Source organism: Mus caroli, unplaced genomic scaffold (assembly GCF_978045245.1).
Source record: "Mus caroli unplaced genomic scaffold, Mus_caroli_1 scaffold_9, whole genome shotgun sequence".
NCBI lineage: Eukaryota > Metazoa > Chordata > Mammalia > Rodentia > Muridae > Mus > Mus caroli.
Genome location: NW_028227264.1, coordinates 11,032,609 through 11,050,431, shown reverse-complemented (window position 1 = coordinate 11,050,431; position 17,823 = coordinate 11,032,609). Strand labels below are relative to the sequence as shown.

Here is a 17,823-nt window from a genome sequence, read left to right as displayed (position 1 = left end):
CATGTGGTCTTCTCATAACCGGACCCTTTATCTGGTTGGTTGAAACATGATCATGATTTAAAAGAAAACAAAACCCCTACTCCGCCCACAGACTGCTGCAACTTCCCTGTGACAACATTTACTGGAAGGCTGAGGGAATCCAGTTTATATTTACTTTCCTCCCATTCAGCTCTGGTGCGGTAGTATAAGGGAGGTGGGGTGGGAAATGTCGAAGTGCAAAAGGAATTTTAACTCCGAAAGATTTGTATTAAATCACACATGCGTGGGTGAGGTTTACATCCTCCGGGTGGTTTGGCTTGCAAATGGAATGCTGTCTCATAGCAGTCATGGCAATCAGCACAGATTTCTATTTATAAAACTTGCCCTGGTCAGTAACTGCTAAAGTAGCTTGCCATCAAGCCTCATGACCTGCGTTCGATGGAGGGGGCTCACACCTGAGCTGTCCTCTGGCCTCCACGTTTGTCCTGTGGTACATGCATGTACCCACAACACGTAATAAGTTTAAAAAAGAATTTGTTCAAAGCTCGTGCATACTGATAAATTATTAAAGCCTTGTGAAATTTATAAGGGGCTTCACAGTCATAAATGCTCATTAATATTAAACCCTCAACTGAATCCTAAGTAATGGGTGTCACTGGAGGGGGACTGTGTGTAGCTTTACACGTTCTGACCCCATCTGGTGCCATGGCAGCCAGCACCAGCTGCCCGGGGATGCCGGGTCCGGACCGGTTCGGCCAGGTCCTTCCCGTCTGGAACCGCGGTTGCCCGAGAGGCGCTCCCACCGTGGAGGCCGGGGTGGACCTCGCGGACCGCCTAGGGGGCGCCCGGCCGGTACGACAAACGCCGCTGCAGAATGACGCAGATGACGCCAGAGATGACACCAGGCCGCCAGCTCGCGTAGGCTGCACTGCCGCCCCGCCCGCGCAGGTCTCCGGTGCGCTCGGCGCCGCCACTGTCCCCAGGGACGCGCCCCGCCTCCTGCGCTCCGCCCCTCGCCTCGCCGCGCCGCGCCCCGGTTCCCACGGCGCCCGGCACTGCGGAGCAGCTCGCCTGCCCTCCCCACGAGCAGCCCGGCGGGGCCAGGCCGCGCGAACATGGCGCTTGTCCCCTGCCAGGTGCTGAGGGTAGCAATCCTGCTATCCTATTGCTCTATCCTGTGCAACTACAAGGCCATCGAAATGCCCTCGCATCAGACCTACGGGGGCAGCTGGAAGTTCCTGACCTTCATTGATCTGGTAAGGCTGTGGGCTGCACCTCCGTGTGCGTGCGTGCGTGTTTGTGCGTGTGTGTGCGCGCGTGTGTGCGTGTTTGTGCCTGTGTGTGTGTGTGTGTGTCACGGGAGCACCAATGCGTGCTGGCCACCAACAGCCACGCTGGGCTCCACTGAAGGCCTGGATGCCCTTCTCACCTTTACCTGGTAGGTAGAGGAGGAAAACATGGGAGTACAGCCAAACGGGCACAGGCCTGCTTCTAAGAAGTGACCAGGGAATAGGATTGTGCCACCAAAAGCATCTGTTGGCCCCGATCATTAATTCTCCACCAAAGTGTTTTCCAGAACCTCATGCAAAGGTAAACTTGCAGCACCCAAAGGAGACTTGAGTATTGCCTGGTTCCATGGAACATGGCTTAGAAACACAAACACACCCCCTTCAGGAGGAGAGAAATTGCCCCATAGGAGAGAAATTGCCCCATAAAAACCTTTGCACATGTTTTTCTGCCCACTGTCAACAATTTGTTTAAAACTCTTTAGAAACACTGAGAGAGCAGTTCCCGGTGAGGCTCCACTTGGCAACTACTGAACTTCTAGTCTTTCACATTGAAAGTCTGCAGTTTGTGTAATCATCCATTCTGCTGACACATGATAATTTTAAAGAGGAGCAGACAAGTATAATTATTTTTAAGTTTTTATACCTTGGGTACCGAAAGCACTCCTGTAGATAATCAGAGGGCACAATGCCTTGTAATGACTTGGGGTAGGTGTAGAGCTTTGAAAAGTCACCAAGACTGAGTCATAAATATATTCAAAGGTTATCAAACAAGGGCCGTGTATGGAAACACAAGCAATTAAAAGATCACGGAGAAAAACATACAGCCAAGTCCTGGAGCGCAAAGACTCCGAGGTTATGCATAAGCTTGGTGCAATCACAAGGTTGGCACAAATTTTCTTGACCCTCGACTTTGACAAATTTGAACCTATTTGAATATCTTTCCAGCGGTGTAAGATGCCTAAAGAGATACAGGTAGATGTTTTCAAAAGACCTTCTATTTTCAATATATAAGATATACGCAACTTTTCCCACCTGCCTCTAGGCAAAGGGCTGCCTGGTGTTGCCTGCCTGAGTTGGGCTTTTCAGCTTCTTATTGGAATTAACTTCCCTCTAAACATATGCATTCCCTACCAGCATTTTTTATTTCCTCCTACTGTTTGCCCACCTGAAGAACACATGATAGGACTTTGCTCTCAGCTCCTTGTAGCTTTCATATAGATGGCTATCTCTGGGAGTACCTGCCTGGATGGGCTGATTGGCTAGTCAGTGGAGACTGGCTTTGCCAGATGTGTGGTACAGCAAGCAGATGTTCGCATATACAGAGTATACTCAATCTTCAGTAGCCCCAAGGCTCTGATAGTTATGCATAGAAAGCATTTAGGAGCACTTGGGAGGCAGAGGCAGGTGGATTTCTGAGTTCGAGGCCAGCCTGGTCTACAGAGTGAGTTCCAGGACAGCCAGAACTACACAGAGAAACCCTGTCTTGAAAAACCAAAAAAACCAAAACAACAAAGCCAAACCAAACCAAACAACCAAACAACCAACCAACCAACAAACAAAAAGTGCCTAGGCTTTCAGAACCCTTTAGGATGCAATGCGAGCAGAACTCCTTTTTGTATCAAGGTCTTCTCTCATTCCTGAATCAGCTCTTCCCCTGAGCTGGTCTATTTGAGTGTGACCGAAGATGGAGCCATAGCTTTTATGAACACCATTCCTCTGGGCCTTTCTTTGCCTTTCATGGTTCTTGTGGGGGAGGAGAAAGCAGGTCATTGGGTGAGAGGTCATCAGGAACGGGGGGTGTAGGTTAACTCAATGCTTTACATTGGCATTGCCTATTATGGATTAGAAAATGAGGATCACAAGAAACAATCTCCCCCCACTAGCCCTCATGTGACTTGAAACGGTAGTAGTCAGTTTGGCGGGCTGCCATGCCCTTTCTATTTTCATATGCAATTGTTGGACCCATTTATAATAGCACTTAACTATACAGATTTTCTCTGGGTAGCCCAGTATTAAACTCAGGTTTGAAACTTCATTTCACTCTTATGTTTTAGCCCTCTGTTTATCTAGAGTCTTAATCCAGTCATTCAAAGTTGTCACAGTCTTTGGCTCCTGGTTGAAATGGAATAATTACACTTAACTAGTAGTTCCTGAGAGAAACTACCTCTGAAGTATATTCCACAAATCATGCAGAGCGTTATTCTTCTATTAAAGGTTTAGAGTCCTTGGAGCACTGTACAGCTGTACAAACAGCCGATCTGTCAGACCCCTGTGAGGGCCTGAAAAGAGAGCCCTAATGGAAGCTACCTGTATAATTTTACATTCCTCTGTGTTTTTAAATGACAGTGAGTAAACTTTACATACTCCTACTGGGCAATTTTGATGATTCTAAGCAGTTTTCAAAGAGGGCCTTTGCTTGTCACAATTTTAACAAGAAGGCCCCATTTCTGGCCAACTTGCATCGCAAGCGAGGCCACTAATCACGACGGCCATGGTTAGGATCTAGTTCTGCAGCATCAGCTGACTTGAACAGGACTCAGGAAACTTGGGCTCGTGAGGCCAGGCACAGGTGGTTATGTGGTGGTCAAATCTTTCTTTGAGTAGGAGAGCCAGCAGAATCAGAGCCGGTGGTCAAAAGCTGAAACATGGCTCACTGCTACTGGTAATCTTAGATTGTTATTCCTGAGCGTTGCTTTCCTTTGTGTGGAGGGACTGCCAGGGAACTAGAGTGCCATGGGAGACTTCAAGTTAGCAAGTGGAAAAAGACCACCTTGATGTGCTAGGGAGAACCGTGGGACCCAAATATTTCCACATCTTAAAGCGCAGAATCTCTAGACTGTGTTAGGTTAGTGGGCAAGAGAGGAACTAAGACAGTTTAATTGTTCAGGAACATGCAGAATACATAGTGGTTCTGCACACACATGAGCCCTCTTAAAGGCAGAATAACAAATCGGGAGAAGACCCAAAATGAGGAGGATGTGACCATGGGAGTAAGTGACAAAGTGACACTGCCATTGCTGGCTGTGAGGATGGGGGAGGGGATTTTCAGGCCAGGAAGGGGCAAGGACTTGGTTTTCCCATAGCATTTATGCAGGGTATACAGATCTGCTGAATTCTGAGTTTTATCTCAGTGAAACCTGTTTTGGACTTCTGACCTCCAGAGCTGTAAAATAATAAGCTTATATAGTTTAGGCCACTAAAATGTTGGTAACCTGTTGTAGCAGGTTACCAAATAGGGGGAGGACATTGCTGGATGCAGAGTCTCTGGTTTAGAGAAAACATCCCCAGAGGCCCGTTCATTGATTCAGCCACTTAGGCATATTAGAAAATTGCTTTTTTTGTTTTTTTTGATTTTTTGTAAACATAGGATTTTACCTGCTTCTTCATGTGGGGTGTGCATATGTGTAACAGTGGACAGTGGAAGATTCTATAAAGGTTAAGCCACATGGAGAAGATGAAGCCTTTTCTTTGCTCTGATCTATCTCTGAAACTACTGCTATACAAAACATATACTGGCTGGCTCTGTGCCAACGTGACGCAACTGGAGTTATCACAGAGAAAGGAGCTTCAGTTGGGAAATGCCTCCATGAGATCCAGCTGTAAGGCATTTTCTCAATTAGTGATGGGGGGAGGAGGGGGCAGTGCTTTGTGGGTGGTGCCATCCTTGGGTTCTATAAGAAAGCAAGCTGAGCAAGTCAGGGTAAGCAAGCCAGTAAGCAACATCCCTCCATGGCCTCTGCATCAGCTCCTACTTCCTGGCCTGCTTGAGTTCCAGTCCTGACTTCCTTGGTGATGAACAGCAGTGTGGAAGTGTAAGCTGAATAAACCCTTTCCTCCCCAACTTGCTTCTTGGTCCTGATGTTTGTGCAGGAATAGACACCCCGACTAAGACAACACACTAAGCCAAAAGGACTACTCTGAATTGTAAATGGGCTGGAAAAGAAATTAAACAAACATTTGGGATATTCTCTTAGTCAATGTCATTACTGATGGATTTTCTCCAGATGATCTGGGCTCATTCCTGTATTCACTAGCTGTACGATTCTTCTTCAACTTACATAGTGATTATTCCCAAAGATAATTAAAACAAAGACTTAGAAGAAATCCAGGATAGATTAACCCAAAGGCAACTGTGTTGTATAAGCCTGCATGGTAATTCTTAGAGCAGTAGGTAGGTTTTTAGTGAATGTCTGAATAAGCAGAAACAATATCCTTGCAAATAGTTAACGAGTGGTTTTTTTTTTTCCTTGTCTACTCTCCTCCCAAAACATCAAAGGCACTTTTAAAGTGTTTTGACCCAAACATTATTTAGATGTGCAATAAAATTTCTAACAGAGGGGGCAGAATCAACTTCCTGGAAAACATGAACTGGATATTTGCTATCAAGATTAGCAATGACGTTGGATTCAAGTTTGTAACAATAAACAAACAAATAAATAAATAAGGTCTGATATTCTCAGCCATTATGGTTCTGTTACATTTTTAGAGTTATTTCTTTTTTTAATTATTTTTATTAGGTATTTTCTTCATTTACAATTCAAATGTTATCCTGAAAATCCCTTATACCCTCCCCCGGCCCTGCACCCCAACCCATCTACTCCCACTTTCTGGCCCTGGCATTCCCCTGCATTGGGGCATATAATCTTTGCAAGACCAAGGACCTCTCCTTCCAATGATGGCTGACTAGGCCATCTTCTGCTACATATGCAGCTAGAGACACGAGCTCTGGGGGTACTGGTTAGTTCATATTGCTGTTCCTCCTATAGGGTTGCAGACCCCTTCTGCTCCTTAGGTACTTTAAAAAAAAATAATGATGTACACTGTAGCTGTCTTCAGACACACCAGAAGAGGGCATCAGATCTCATTACAGATGGTTGTGAGCCACCATGTGGTTGCTGGGATTTGAACTCAGGACCTTCTGAAGAGTAGTCAGTGCTCTTAACTCCAGAGCCATCTCTCCATCCCCCGAGAGTTATGATTTCTTAGGGCCGTGCCTTGCTCATTAGTTTTATCTGGACCTTTCATACAGGCGTTGGGAGACTGTTGTCTTTTACCCCCTTGCTCAAAGTGTGAGTGAGGACCCGTATGCTCAGTGCCCCACTAGAACTTAACTATACAGATTTTGTCTTGGTAGCCCAGTAATTATTTCCCTTGCTGTGACAAAATACCTCCAACAAAGGACTTGGAGGGACTAACAGTTTAATTTGGCTCCCAGTTTGTGGGGATACAGAACATCATGAAGGGGAAGAAATGTCAGTAGGTGTGTGAAGCAGAGAGCAAAATTTCAAGGCTCACCACTATGCATACATTTCCTCTGAGGAGGCCCCATCTCCTAAAGTTTCCTTTAACATTCTTCCAAAACATGACCAACTGATGGGGACCCAGTGTGCAAACATGTGAGCCAATGGGACATTCAAGCCTCAACACCTTTGCAGCCAGAATTAGCATTTTAAAAAGACCATCAGGTGATGCATGTCTACATTCTAATTTGATAAATGATGCTGTGGACTGTAATTTAATGTGGAATGCCTGCAGATAGTAATTCTGAGATAGTAATTCTGCATACTTCCAAACTGTGCTTAAGGTGCCTTAAACAATGACATAGTTAAAACATGTAAAACGTTACAGTTTGAAAACAGAAGTGAAAGATAGGTACCATACATCAAGTTACGGTAGGCTACTTATTACCACTGAAGAACATATGGAGATAATCTTCAGGGCAGCCAAGACACACAAAACAATTACATTGTCTTACTGTTCCTAGAGATGGAATAGTGAATGTGTAACATGGTGCCAGGGAGCAAAGTCTTCTTTCTTAGGCACTTACTCTTCAAGTCTGATACGTATATCATCATAGTTAGCATACTAGTAGCATGATAGACAACCTCTTTTTAATATTATAATTAACCATTCTTTTGTTTGTTTGTTTTTGAGACAAAGTCTCACGGTGTAGCCTGGCTGGCTTTGAGCTCAAGAAGACTGCCCCCCTGCCCCCTCCCCCTGCCCCCATCCCCAACCCCCTTTCTTCTCAGTACTGGAATTAAAAGCATGTGTCACTATGTCTGGCTAATTAAACATTCTTTGGCTGGATGTTTCATAATTTTATGAGAGACCAGGGCAAGGTCTTATATTTTAATATGAGTGAAGGGATTGAGTCTGATTATTTTGTTGTTATCATCGTCTCTTTTATTATCTGTCATGAAAAGAATTTAAGAAAAACTGTAAGAAGGGACAGAGTAATAAACGCTCCAATATGGAAGATCTTGCGTGGTCTGTTCAAACCACAGGAGATGATTGATCCAGTGTTCTTGGATATGTATGTATGTATATATGGAAAGGAAAAGGAACTCCTTAAGCGCACTGTGTTTCACATTTGTGTTAGTCGTATGTACTCAAACATACTTATCAGGTGCCTACTTGACCGCAGTCCATGGTATCACCTGGAAGGAAATGAAATGTCTTGGCATTCTGTGTTTGTTACGTAACTATGGTGTGTTCCTTAGCCAGCCAAAGCCACAGGTGCCATGTGGAGGCCACTGGTTCATCACTACTTGCAGAACAAAGTTAGGTGTTTGTCTTTAATTCTCTTGGATATTAAACAGAGCATGTAACTGCATCTGCAGGACACTCAAATGTATGTAAAAAACCAGGAGAGTAATCCTTTGCCTTGCTTTGACTCCCCTCCCCTCCCCTCCCCTCCCCTCCCCTCCCCTCCCCTCCCCTCCCCTCCCCTCCCCTCCCCTCCCTCCTCTGTCTTTCTGTCTCTGTGTGTTTCTCTCGCTGCCTCTGTCTGTCTCCCTGTCTGTTTCACCCCTACCCCCACCCCCACTCCCACCCCAGGCTTTGTTTGGATAGGTGTAGAACAGAAGCCTACTTTGGTCATGGGAGTCACAGGAGGGGAACTGATGACTGATTTCTTCACCCATTCCCTCTCCTAGCTGAGAATGGTGTTGAGCTCATGGAAAGTCATGTGACCAAAGGCTGAGGTCACAGCTTTCCCCACCCTTGCCATTCCTCCCGTGTCTGGTATAACATTTAGCAAAACTGGTAACTGCTTTTGAGGGTTTTCATCTGTTTTTCTGTGCTGCCCTGAGATGTCACATGTTTCTGTGGAGGCGTGAACAGTAGTACAATTTTCCACATTGAATCAGATGTTCTTGTGCTCCAACCAAGCTCGGAAAAATCTGGCTGCCTGGGGTTCTGTAACAGCAAGGCTTTCTCTGTGCAGCCTGTGGGAGACTGTTACAGGGCTCATTTCTCTCCTGCAGTGTAGTGAATCCCAGGGTAGCGAGACGGCTCTGTTTGAAAGTGACACACCCTGTGACAAGCTCCATTGTGGAGCAGAACAAATTCTGTGGGGGTGAGTGGGGTAGGGGTGGGCGGGGGTGGAGCATGCCAGCCCTTTTCTCTCTGTTATATCACAGACACTTTTACATCATAGAAAATGTTAACTTCAAAGACAATATGTAGTCATTATAAATTTTGTACATTTGTGATCACAAATTATTATTTTTTGATGTTTAAAAAAACTAAAAGGGAAATATTTGTAAAATACAGGAAACCATAGGGAAGAAAGGGTTCCCATCTTCGATTTCCCTAATTTCTTTACATTTTACTGTTCCAAGATGTTACTTATTTTGGACATTTGTGTACCGAAAGGAATACACAAAATGTTAGCCCCAGATGACATGTGTGCCTGCATGCATAGACATGTACCATATATTTGTGCCAGATTTACAAAAAGAGCATTTTATTTATAACTTATTTTCAAATTACAAATGTTGCTCAGATACCAGTATTAGTAGTACTTTAGCTTTGATTCTGTCAGTCATACACATATTATTACAAACATCAGATCGGTGTCTGTGCATATTTTCTTTAAATTTATTTTTAACTTCCACACATTTAATACTTTTTGGTGTGATTTTTATCTAAAACATAAAGGCATTTTTGCCTCTCCACAGTCAAGCACTCCCTTGACCTGTCAACCACAGATGTGTTTTACAAATGGCCTTGTTGCTCTTTTTCTACAGTCTTACCTTTTCCTAGAAACAGAATAGAAGGGCTGCTGTATGCTTTTGAATCTATTTTTTAAAATTCATTTACCATAATGGATTTCAAATTCATGAATGCTGCCTTGTATCAATGATGCATTCAATGTTGCTTAAATGTACCACAATTTGTCCATTTTGTTTAATCTATTTTTATTCTCTCTCTCTCTCTCTCTCTCTCTCTCTCTCTCTCTGTGTGTGTGTGTGTGTGGTTTGTGCATATACTATTATACACATGCAGTGGTTAGTGGGACAGTTCTGTGGTATTCTCTTGCTCTGCCTGTATGTGGGTGGGTTCCAGGGATTGAATTCAGGCCACCATGCTTCCATTCTCAGGTGTCCTTTTCTATTCTTTTCTTTTCTTTTCTTTTCTTTTCTTTTCTTTTCTTTTTTTTTTTAACACATGGATTTTCGTTTGAGCTTTTCACATTTGTAGTGATAGTGAAAAGTAATGCCGTCAACATTTGTGTCCCAATTTTTGTGAGAACATGAATTTTCCCTTGTAGAAGGTGTGTACTTCAAGTGGTATCGTTTGGTCACCATCAACATCCATTTAACTGTGCCAGAAGGTCACCGGGGTGCTTTTGTGAATGGCTACACGTTGGTGCAGAGACTCTGGCAGGGTGGGAGGCCCAGCTATGTCCGTTTCAGTATATGAAAGTCTCTTCTTTTCGATCTGCTTATCAGCGTTTGCAAGGAAGATCGAGGAATCCTTCGTGGCAGGCTTCACCCTGTTTTCCTCATCTGGCATCCAAGAGACAGGACCTGATGCGTTTAAGGTGTGGACCTATCCATCCTAATGTAACCTTTTCCACCACTTCATCCCTGACTGCTGGCAATCTTAATTTGCTCCCTTTTGCCATGATATTTAAAAATCATTTTAACAATGTTATTTTAGTAGAGCCATGCATATTTGGCTGTTTGGAATTGACTTATTTAATTCAGGATAAGTCTCTGGATGGTCATACAGATTGTTAATATTTTATGCTAATGGACGTGCCAAGCTTATTTAACCATGCACACATTAAAGGACATCAAGATTGTTTCTACCCTGGGCTATTATAAGTAGGGATGCAATGGATATTCATGATCAGGCATCTTTTCTGTGACCGTGTGCTTTCATTTCGTTCTCGTGAATATGCAGGAGATAATTTCTGGATGCTGCAGCGGTTGGAATTGTTGGTTTTTTGTTGGTTTGTTAGTTTTATTTTTTTCACTCAGTTTCAGATATTTGGGGAGAACTGGGTCTTCTAATGTAGCCCTGGCTGTCCTGGAACTCACTCTATAGGCCAAGTTTAGCTGGAGCTCACAGACATCCACCTGCCTCTGCCTCCCCAGTGCTGGGGAGAATATCAACCATTTTTATTTCAGATATTCTTTCTGTAGCTCTTCATTCATCCCTCTCTCTGTGACTTTGGCCTTTTGGTTACTGTGTCACAGTTAGTCATAGTTGGATGGGTTGCCTTTTCCCCCCTTTTCCTTTTGGGGACATAATTTCTCTTGATCCAGCTTCACAGGTACTGACTCCTTTATTACTCACATTCTTCTACCACACACACCCACAGAGTTGTTAAAAATTGGATATTGTCTCATTTAGGGTTTCTACTGCTGTGATAAAGCACCATGAACAACTCAGGAAGAATTTTTTTTTATTTTTTTTTTAATTTTACAACTCTCAGGTCATGGTCAGTCACTGAGAGAGGTCAGCGAAGGAACATAAGGTAGGAGCCTAGAGGCAAGAAATGAAACAGAAGCCATGGAGGAATGGTGTTTACTGGCTTGCTCCTTGTGGCTTGCTTAGCCTTGTCTCTTATACTGTCCAAGATCCAGGGGTTGTGTTGCCCACAGTGAGCTGGACCCACCCACATACATCATTAATCAAGAAAATGCCCTACAGACGTGTCGTCAATGATTCTGGAGAGAGGAATTGTCTCATTGCAGCCCCGCTTTCCAGATAACTCTAGCTTCTGTCAAGTTGACAACAGACTCATCCAGAACAGATAATGTATGTTTTAGATCTGAAGCGACCATCTGGTTCCTTTTTATATTGCTGTTGCCTGGCAATGCATTTCTCTTTGTCTTCCATTTCAACAGTGCTCACATTGACCTTAAAGGATATTTCCGAAGAATTGCCTTAAGTTCATTGCCTTGTGGCTCCAATTGTCTGGACCAACTTTGATTTAACATCCGTTGATTTATGTGTATATATATATATATATATATATATATATATATATACACACACACACATATATATTGCATGTCGTATTTTTCTGTGTATTTTTGCACAAGTTTTTTGTTTTTGTTTTTAATAACCGGAACTTTTTAAGACAAGGTGTGTGATTCTGGGCCGTTTCAATGTCATATGAGAGTGTTAATTTATCAGTTTGTTTTAGCAGGTATCATCCTGCATACATTCCAGCTTCATATTCTGTTTCATGGAGGTTTTGGTATTAGTAGAATTTCCAGTGTGGTCTGAATTTTCAGCGTCTGTCAGGGGCTCGCACTTCTAAGATCAGCTGGGACTTGAACGGTGACTTAGGTGGAGGTTTAGGTTTTGAAGCCACCAATCTGTTTCTTTGGTTGTTTTTTTGTTTTTTTTTTTTTTTTTTTTTTTCCATTTGTGCCTGGGACTGATGTCAGTTCTTATGAACTTGTGTGTTGACAGTCTTCAGGTTTTCATTCCAGCCATGTCTGTCATGTACCCTATGTCCTGTTTCCCCTAGCTCAAAGCATGGTGTCTTCTTGGCTTTTCGATCCCCTTGCTGTCTGGTGGACCACACAGCTGGGGTGTGCCTTTATTGTGAAAACACAAGAAAAGAGATACAATACACCCCTCATTTGTAACCTACCTCGTGCTAATTTTCTTGGACAAGCTATTTTTTTTTCCACTGTATTAATACAGAGGAATGGTTTTTATTGGGAGGCCAAGGGGTGAGGGGAGGACACAATTATGCCAAAGTGGTGGATAGAGAGAGGTGGACTCACCATTTCTAGAACACAGAAGTCTTACTAGGAAGAAGTGTCTCCTGAGGGCTTTGTGCTGTCAGCACTTGCTGTACAGGTTCTAGAGGCAGCCTGCCCTCAGCTCACATGTGGGGAACAAAGGGATTTACAAGTCCTGGGAACTTATCCTGTGCTCCGTGTTCATGTCTGCGTATCCCTTCCATAGTATGTTTTCCAAACTTCAATAATAGCTGCTTTTCTTGTTCTGTTCCGTTCTTTATCGACTTGGATAAGTGAAGGTGGCTTGCTTCATTTGCACTGGCGCCAGAAATAGCCTGCATATGGTTTTAATACCTGGATCTTAAAGAAAATTGTGTAAACATTTTCCCATGCCATTATACTTTTCAATAAGTCCATATTGCTTCATATGTCTGTGTCTATTGATTATCTTAGCAAATGTGGGAATAGATCAATGTTATGCACATCTGTGATTATTTTTCTTGGGATAAATTCTTAGACACAGAATAGCAATACCAAGTCATTAAGAACCTGTCTTAACTTTAGATCACTTTGTGATCCTTCCAATACCAGAGCAAATGTTTGTCTACGCTCCTGCTAGCCCTCTAGATTGGAATGTCTACAATACAAATGCCAAAAATCTCTCAAGGCGCTTCAGCTCCAGTTTCCTGTTCGGGCACTGCAAACCTTTCACCACATAGCTCATAAATGTTAGTGACTAGCTGTCTTTAAGTCCGAGTTTACAAAACTCAGTGGCATTAGCTACATTTGGTTTGGACTCATAAATAATTGAGCCAAACATAAATCGTCATATCCTAATCCCAATTAGTATAGAATCACCATGGCTGAAGAGATGAGAATGGTGTTCTGTGTATGGTAACCCTGGGTCTGCCTGCGTGTTCTTCTCATCCTCCACTACACTTGCACGTAGCGTAGTCGTGAGTGATTTATGGGGTCCAATCTGAAAAGTTGACTCTTCAACATTAGGAGTCTGCTGAAAGAATCTCTGCTGTACCATGACACATCCCTTTTCTGTAATGTTCTTCCACATCCTCACGCTCGTCAAAAGGCACCCAGGAGTAGAGGCTGAGCTCAGTCAGTAAAGTGCTTGCGGCACAAGCATGGGAACCTGAGTCTCATCCATCAGACTCACTTTAACAAAGCCAGGCATGATGGCTAGGGCCTGATAAGTCAGCTCTGGAGAGGCAGATGTAGGCCAATCCCTCTTGGCTCCCTAGCTAGCTAATCTAACTTAATTGATGAGTCCCAGACCAGTGAGTAAACTTGTCACAAAAACAAGGTAGATGCCTACTGAGGAAAGACACCCAAAGGTGACCTCTGATGTCCACATGCACACACATACACGTGAATAGACACTCCCCCTACACACACACACACACACACACACACACACACACACACACACACACACAAAGATATCCTTTTAAAAAAGGCTATGGCATATTCCTTGTTCAAACAGATCACTTCTAGGTCTGTGCAGGATTTTTGCCAGACTACAAGTAAGTCATTTGAAGAAGTGCAATTATGGAAACATCTACCTATGGACACAGGGCATAGAAGTCATAGAGCAGCATCACCCTCGCAAGCTGCAAGCTGAGGGCACTGCTAGGTTTGCATCCTGTGTGTTCATACATGGTGCAGGGTCCCTTGAGGAAGAAAGAAAGGTAAGAAAGAAAAAAAGACCCCATGGAGCTTTGAAGTAGCAATGTCTCCTATAGTTTCTGGTGTTTGAACATTTGGTCTCCAGTTGGTGGCCCTGAAGATAATGTAGCCTTTAGATGGGAGAACCTTGCTGGGGGAAGTGCATCACTGGGAATGGGAATGAACTTGGAGGGTTCATAGTTTTGCCCCCACTATCTGTTCTTTCTCTCTGCATTCTTTGTGTGATGAAATATCTCTCTGCTTCTTCCTGTTCCTGTTGCCCTGCCCTTTCCTACCACTATGGACTTTACCCCTCTGGAACTGTAAGCTACCACAAACACTTTCTTCCTTAAGCTACTTCGGTTACCATCTTGCGTCATGGTGACAGAAGAATTAACTAATAGATCCCCAACCTTTGCTTCTGTCTTGTGTCTAGTGTTCCTCGCTGGTTCAGCCTGGAGGAAGGCAGCAGGTGAGAATGCTTCTTGAGGCTGCTCAGAGACAGTTGTCCGGGACTAAAGGAAAACTTACTGAAGCCAGATCTTCTCCCACAGAAATCTTAAGAAGTTTGTGGCTAATTTACCACTCACTGTGTCCTCTGAAAGAACATGTATATTTCCCAAGAAGTTTTTTTTTTTTATTTTTAATGGTTGAATATAAAATGATAATGATAAACATGAACTCTCAGCAAACTATGCTGACAATATTTGGAAAATTATATACAACATATGAGCAATTAATATTAGTGATACTATGTGTCTATTGGATTGTATAGTGTAAGACATAAATGGTTAGATTCAAGAGTCACAGTGAATTTCAGTTGTGACTTTTCTGTCAATTCTCTGACTTTGAACAAATTAATTCCCTTCTGCAAGTCTAAATGTTTCTGTTTCATTTGCTTGTCTCGTTTATTACAGAGGAATAATAATAATACCCACCATATAGGGTTGTTGTGAGGATTAAGTGAGATAATATCAGCTAATTGCATAACAAAACTAGCTAATTCAATGCTATCTAGTATCACCCTAATTGCTATTTATATGGCCAAACCCAAACACAAGATTGAAGAGTTGCAATGACATGGTCATTTCAGGACTAATGTCACAGACTAATAGTTTAACTAAATGTAATACCGAGTAAGAGGATAGAGATTAAATGCTTAAGCTCTCGGGTAAGACAGCCTTGATCAGTAAATACAGGTACTTTTAAAAATTACATTTTAAAAAAAGTTATTTATTTATTATTATATGTAAGTACACTGTAGCTGTCTTCAGACACTCCAGAAGAGGGAGTCAGATCTCATTACAGATGGTTTGTGAGCCACCATGTGGTTGCTGGGATTTGAACTCAGGACCTTTGGAAGAACAATCAGTGCTCTTAACTGCTGAGCCATCTCACCAGCCCCCCAAAATTACATTTTTAAAATTACGAACATAAAGGAAAGTAGGAAGGGTAAGTGGAGGTTGGTTCTAATCAAGAAACATTGTATACATGTATAAAAATTTCTAAGAATAAATAAAACATCATTTAAATGTAAAGTAACCAAGATGTAATTTGTGACTTTGAATAACAAAAGGAGGACACGTTGGAAACGTTTGCAGTATTCTTGTCACCCAGGAGACAGCCTTTAAACCTCAGCATAGGTTCTGTTAAGATTTTGCTTTGGTCCAATACCAGAAAACCATGCTGATCTGGATGGTAGGTAGAAGCTAGCTGGGACCTGCTGGTGAGCAGTTTTATAATGACTTCCACGTCTTTGAAATCTAAGATCAAGAACGAGAAACGGGTCTCTCAATTCAGAGATTGGTGTCTACCAGATATGTGAGCAGCCATGGGACATATTCATGTGAACTGTAACTTGGTTGCTTTATTTTTTATTTAGTATTTTTATTGGCGACCAATGAAACATGATAATTCTAAATGACTTTTTATATTAAATTTTCAGTATAATATCAAGAGTTAATTGCATAGTGTGACTGTGACCATGTTGGAACCAATTTCTTTCTGTTTTCTCTACAAAGCCACTATGTTGTGACCTAAATTTGATATATTCTAAGTGTCCTTAGTTAGAACATAAAGTTGGGTAGGCACAGAGGCGAGAAGGATCTGGGAGGAGGTGGGGGAAGGGAAAACATGTCCAAAATATATTGTATGGAGATGTATTTGTGTGTGTGTGTGTGTGTTTGTGTGTGTATGTGCACACACATACATGTGTGCTTTGAGACAGGGTCTCACTATGTAACCCTGGATGGCCTGGAGCTCTCTGTGTAGACCAGGCTGTCCTTAAATTTGCAGAAATCCTGCTGATTCTGCCTCTCCAGTGCTGGGATTAAAAGTGTGTACCACCAGACCTGGTTGGGAAAAAATTTAAGAAAAGAAAAAAAAATGTGGCCTAGTATCCCTAAACACAAATAGAAAGGAGGTGTGCCGTTTGAGAAACTGTAGATTGTCAAGAAAAGGTGAGGTTGCTTTTCCAGGAGCATGCCTCCCAGGTGACCTTCCTCTGCCATTTGCTGGTCCCACTATCTGTCTGCATCTACTGTTGACAGCTCTGTATGTACCTTTCCTTGTTATTTTATGTGTCCGCATATATCCCTTGCTCAGTAAGTACACACTAGCATATCTTTAAGCACCAATTTTTTTTCAGTCCTTAGTCTTTTTCTACATGGAAGATCTGTACTCTTGAGTGAACTCAATGTCTCTCCTGGCCACGCCTGTACACGCAGCTGCACCATATTAAAGAAAGCCACATAGGATTCTGCTTGGTGTGGCTGAAGAGTCATGACTAAAGATCTCAGATGCTGCACTACCTGCTTCTAGGCAGCTTCCTCTCTTCCCAGAATGCCTTTTACCCATTCTTCTCTGTCCTAGTATCTTGGGCATCGGTCTGTCTTCTTTCACAACTTGTTCTCTTCCCCAGAGAACTATATTTATTATTATCATCATCATCATCATCATCATTATTATTACAGGATCACTTGTACAATATATTTGCATCACTTTTATACAAACTAATTTCTCCAGTTTTCCCAATTCCTTCTTGATTTCACGGCCTTTTTATATATGTGTGTGTTTATGTGTGATATGTATTGTGTGTGTGTTTATCTCCTACTGATTTTAATTACTGTAGACTCCATTTGTATATCTTTAGGGATGACCACTTGAGATAGGAGTGTTGTCCTTGGAAAATCTAACCAACTAACCAGCCAACCAACCAACCAACCAACCAAAGAAACCTGATTCTCCTTTCCTCATTAGCCATTCCTTGCCTATAGCTCTTCATTTAGGCATGAGGCTCTATGAAAATTTCCTGCATCTGTGTTGGCATGTGGACTAGTGTGGTCTTTGAAGTTTTCCTGTAGGCAGCCATGTTGCCGAGGGCTCATGGCAGCAACATTTTTGTCCTCTCTAAAAGAGACTATCACACAGAAATCATCCTGGTCCTCTGGCTTTTAAAATCCTTCTGTTTCCTCTTTGGTGATGTCTCATTAAGCCTTAAGTGTAGGGTTTATGTTGTAGATGTTCCATTTGGGGATAGGAACTCCACAGTTACTTATTCTCACTGTGATACCAATCTTAAGTCAGTGAGCATGGTGACCTTGTTGCTTGTTTCAGGAGAATAAGGTTAATCAGAAGAAACTTCCATGTTGGGTCACTTGTAAACCTTTCCCCTTATCTTTACTTAACACTGCCCATGTGCCTCTCTCTTTACGATGGTCAACTCTACTGTGAACACACTGAACCTCAGCACCTTTTGCCTACTGAATATTCCATGGCCAGACTCTCTCTCTCTCTTCTCCCTTCCCGTTGAATAGTTTTCCATTCTGACTGCACCCTTTCCATCCCCATACTAACAGATGGTGACACCCTAAACACAC

General features: G+C 42.7%; 1 protein-coding gene across 5 annotated transcripts in view; it reads left to right on the top strand.

Moving 5' to 3' along the window:
• Positions 1-886: 886 nt before the first annotated feature.
• The window catches only part of Aig1 (androgen induced 1), a 237,813-nt gene continuing 220,876 nt past the window's right edge, over positions 887-17,823 (top strand). The window contains exon 1 of one of the 5 annotated variants that reach the window (XM_085842654.1): positions 887-1,235. In XM_085842654.1, coding sequence (XP_085698780.1) covers positions 1,095-1,235 — 141 coding nt within the window. In that variant the 5' untranslated portion in view covers positions 887-1,094. The remainder of the gene's footprint in view (positions 1,236-17,823) is intronic. The other 4 variants (XM_029482395.2, XM_085842655.1, XM_029482396.2 and 1 more) reach the window with 4 other exon arrangements.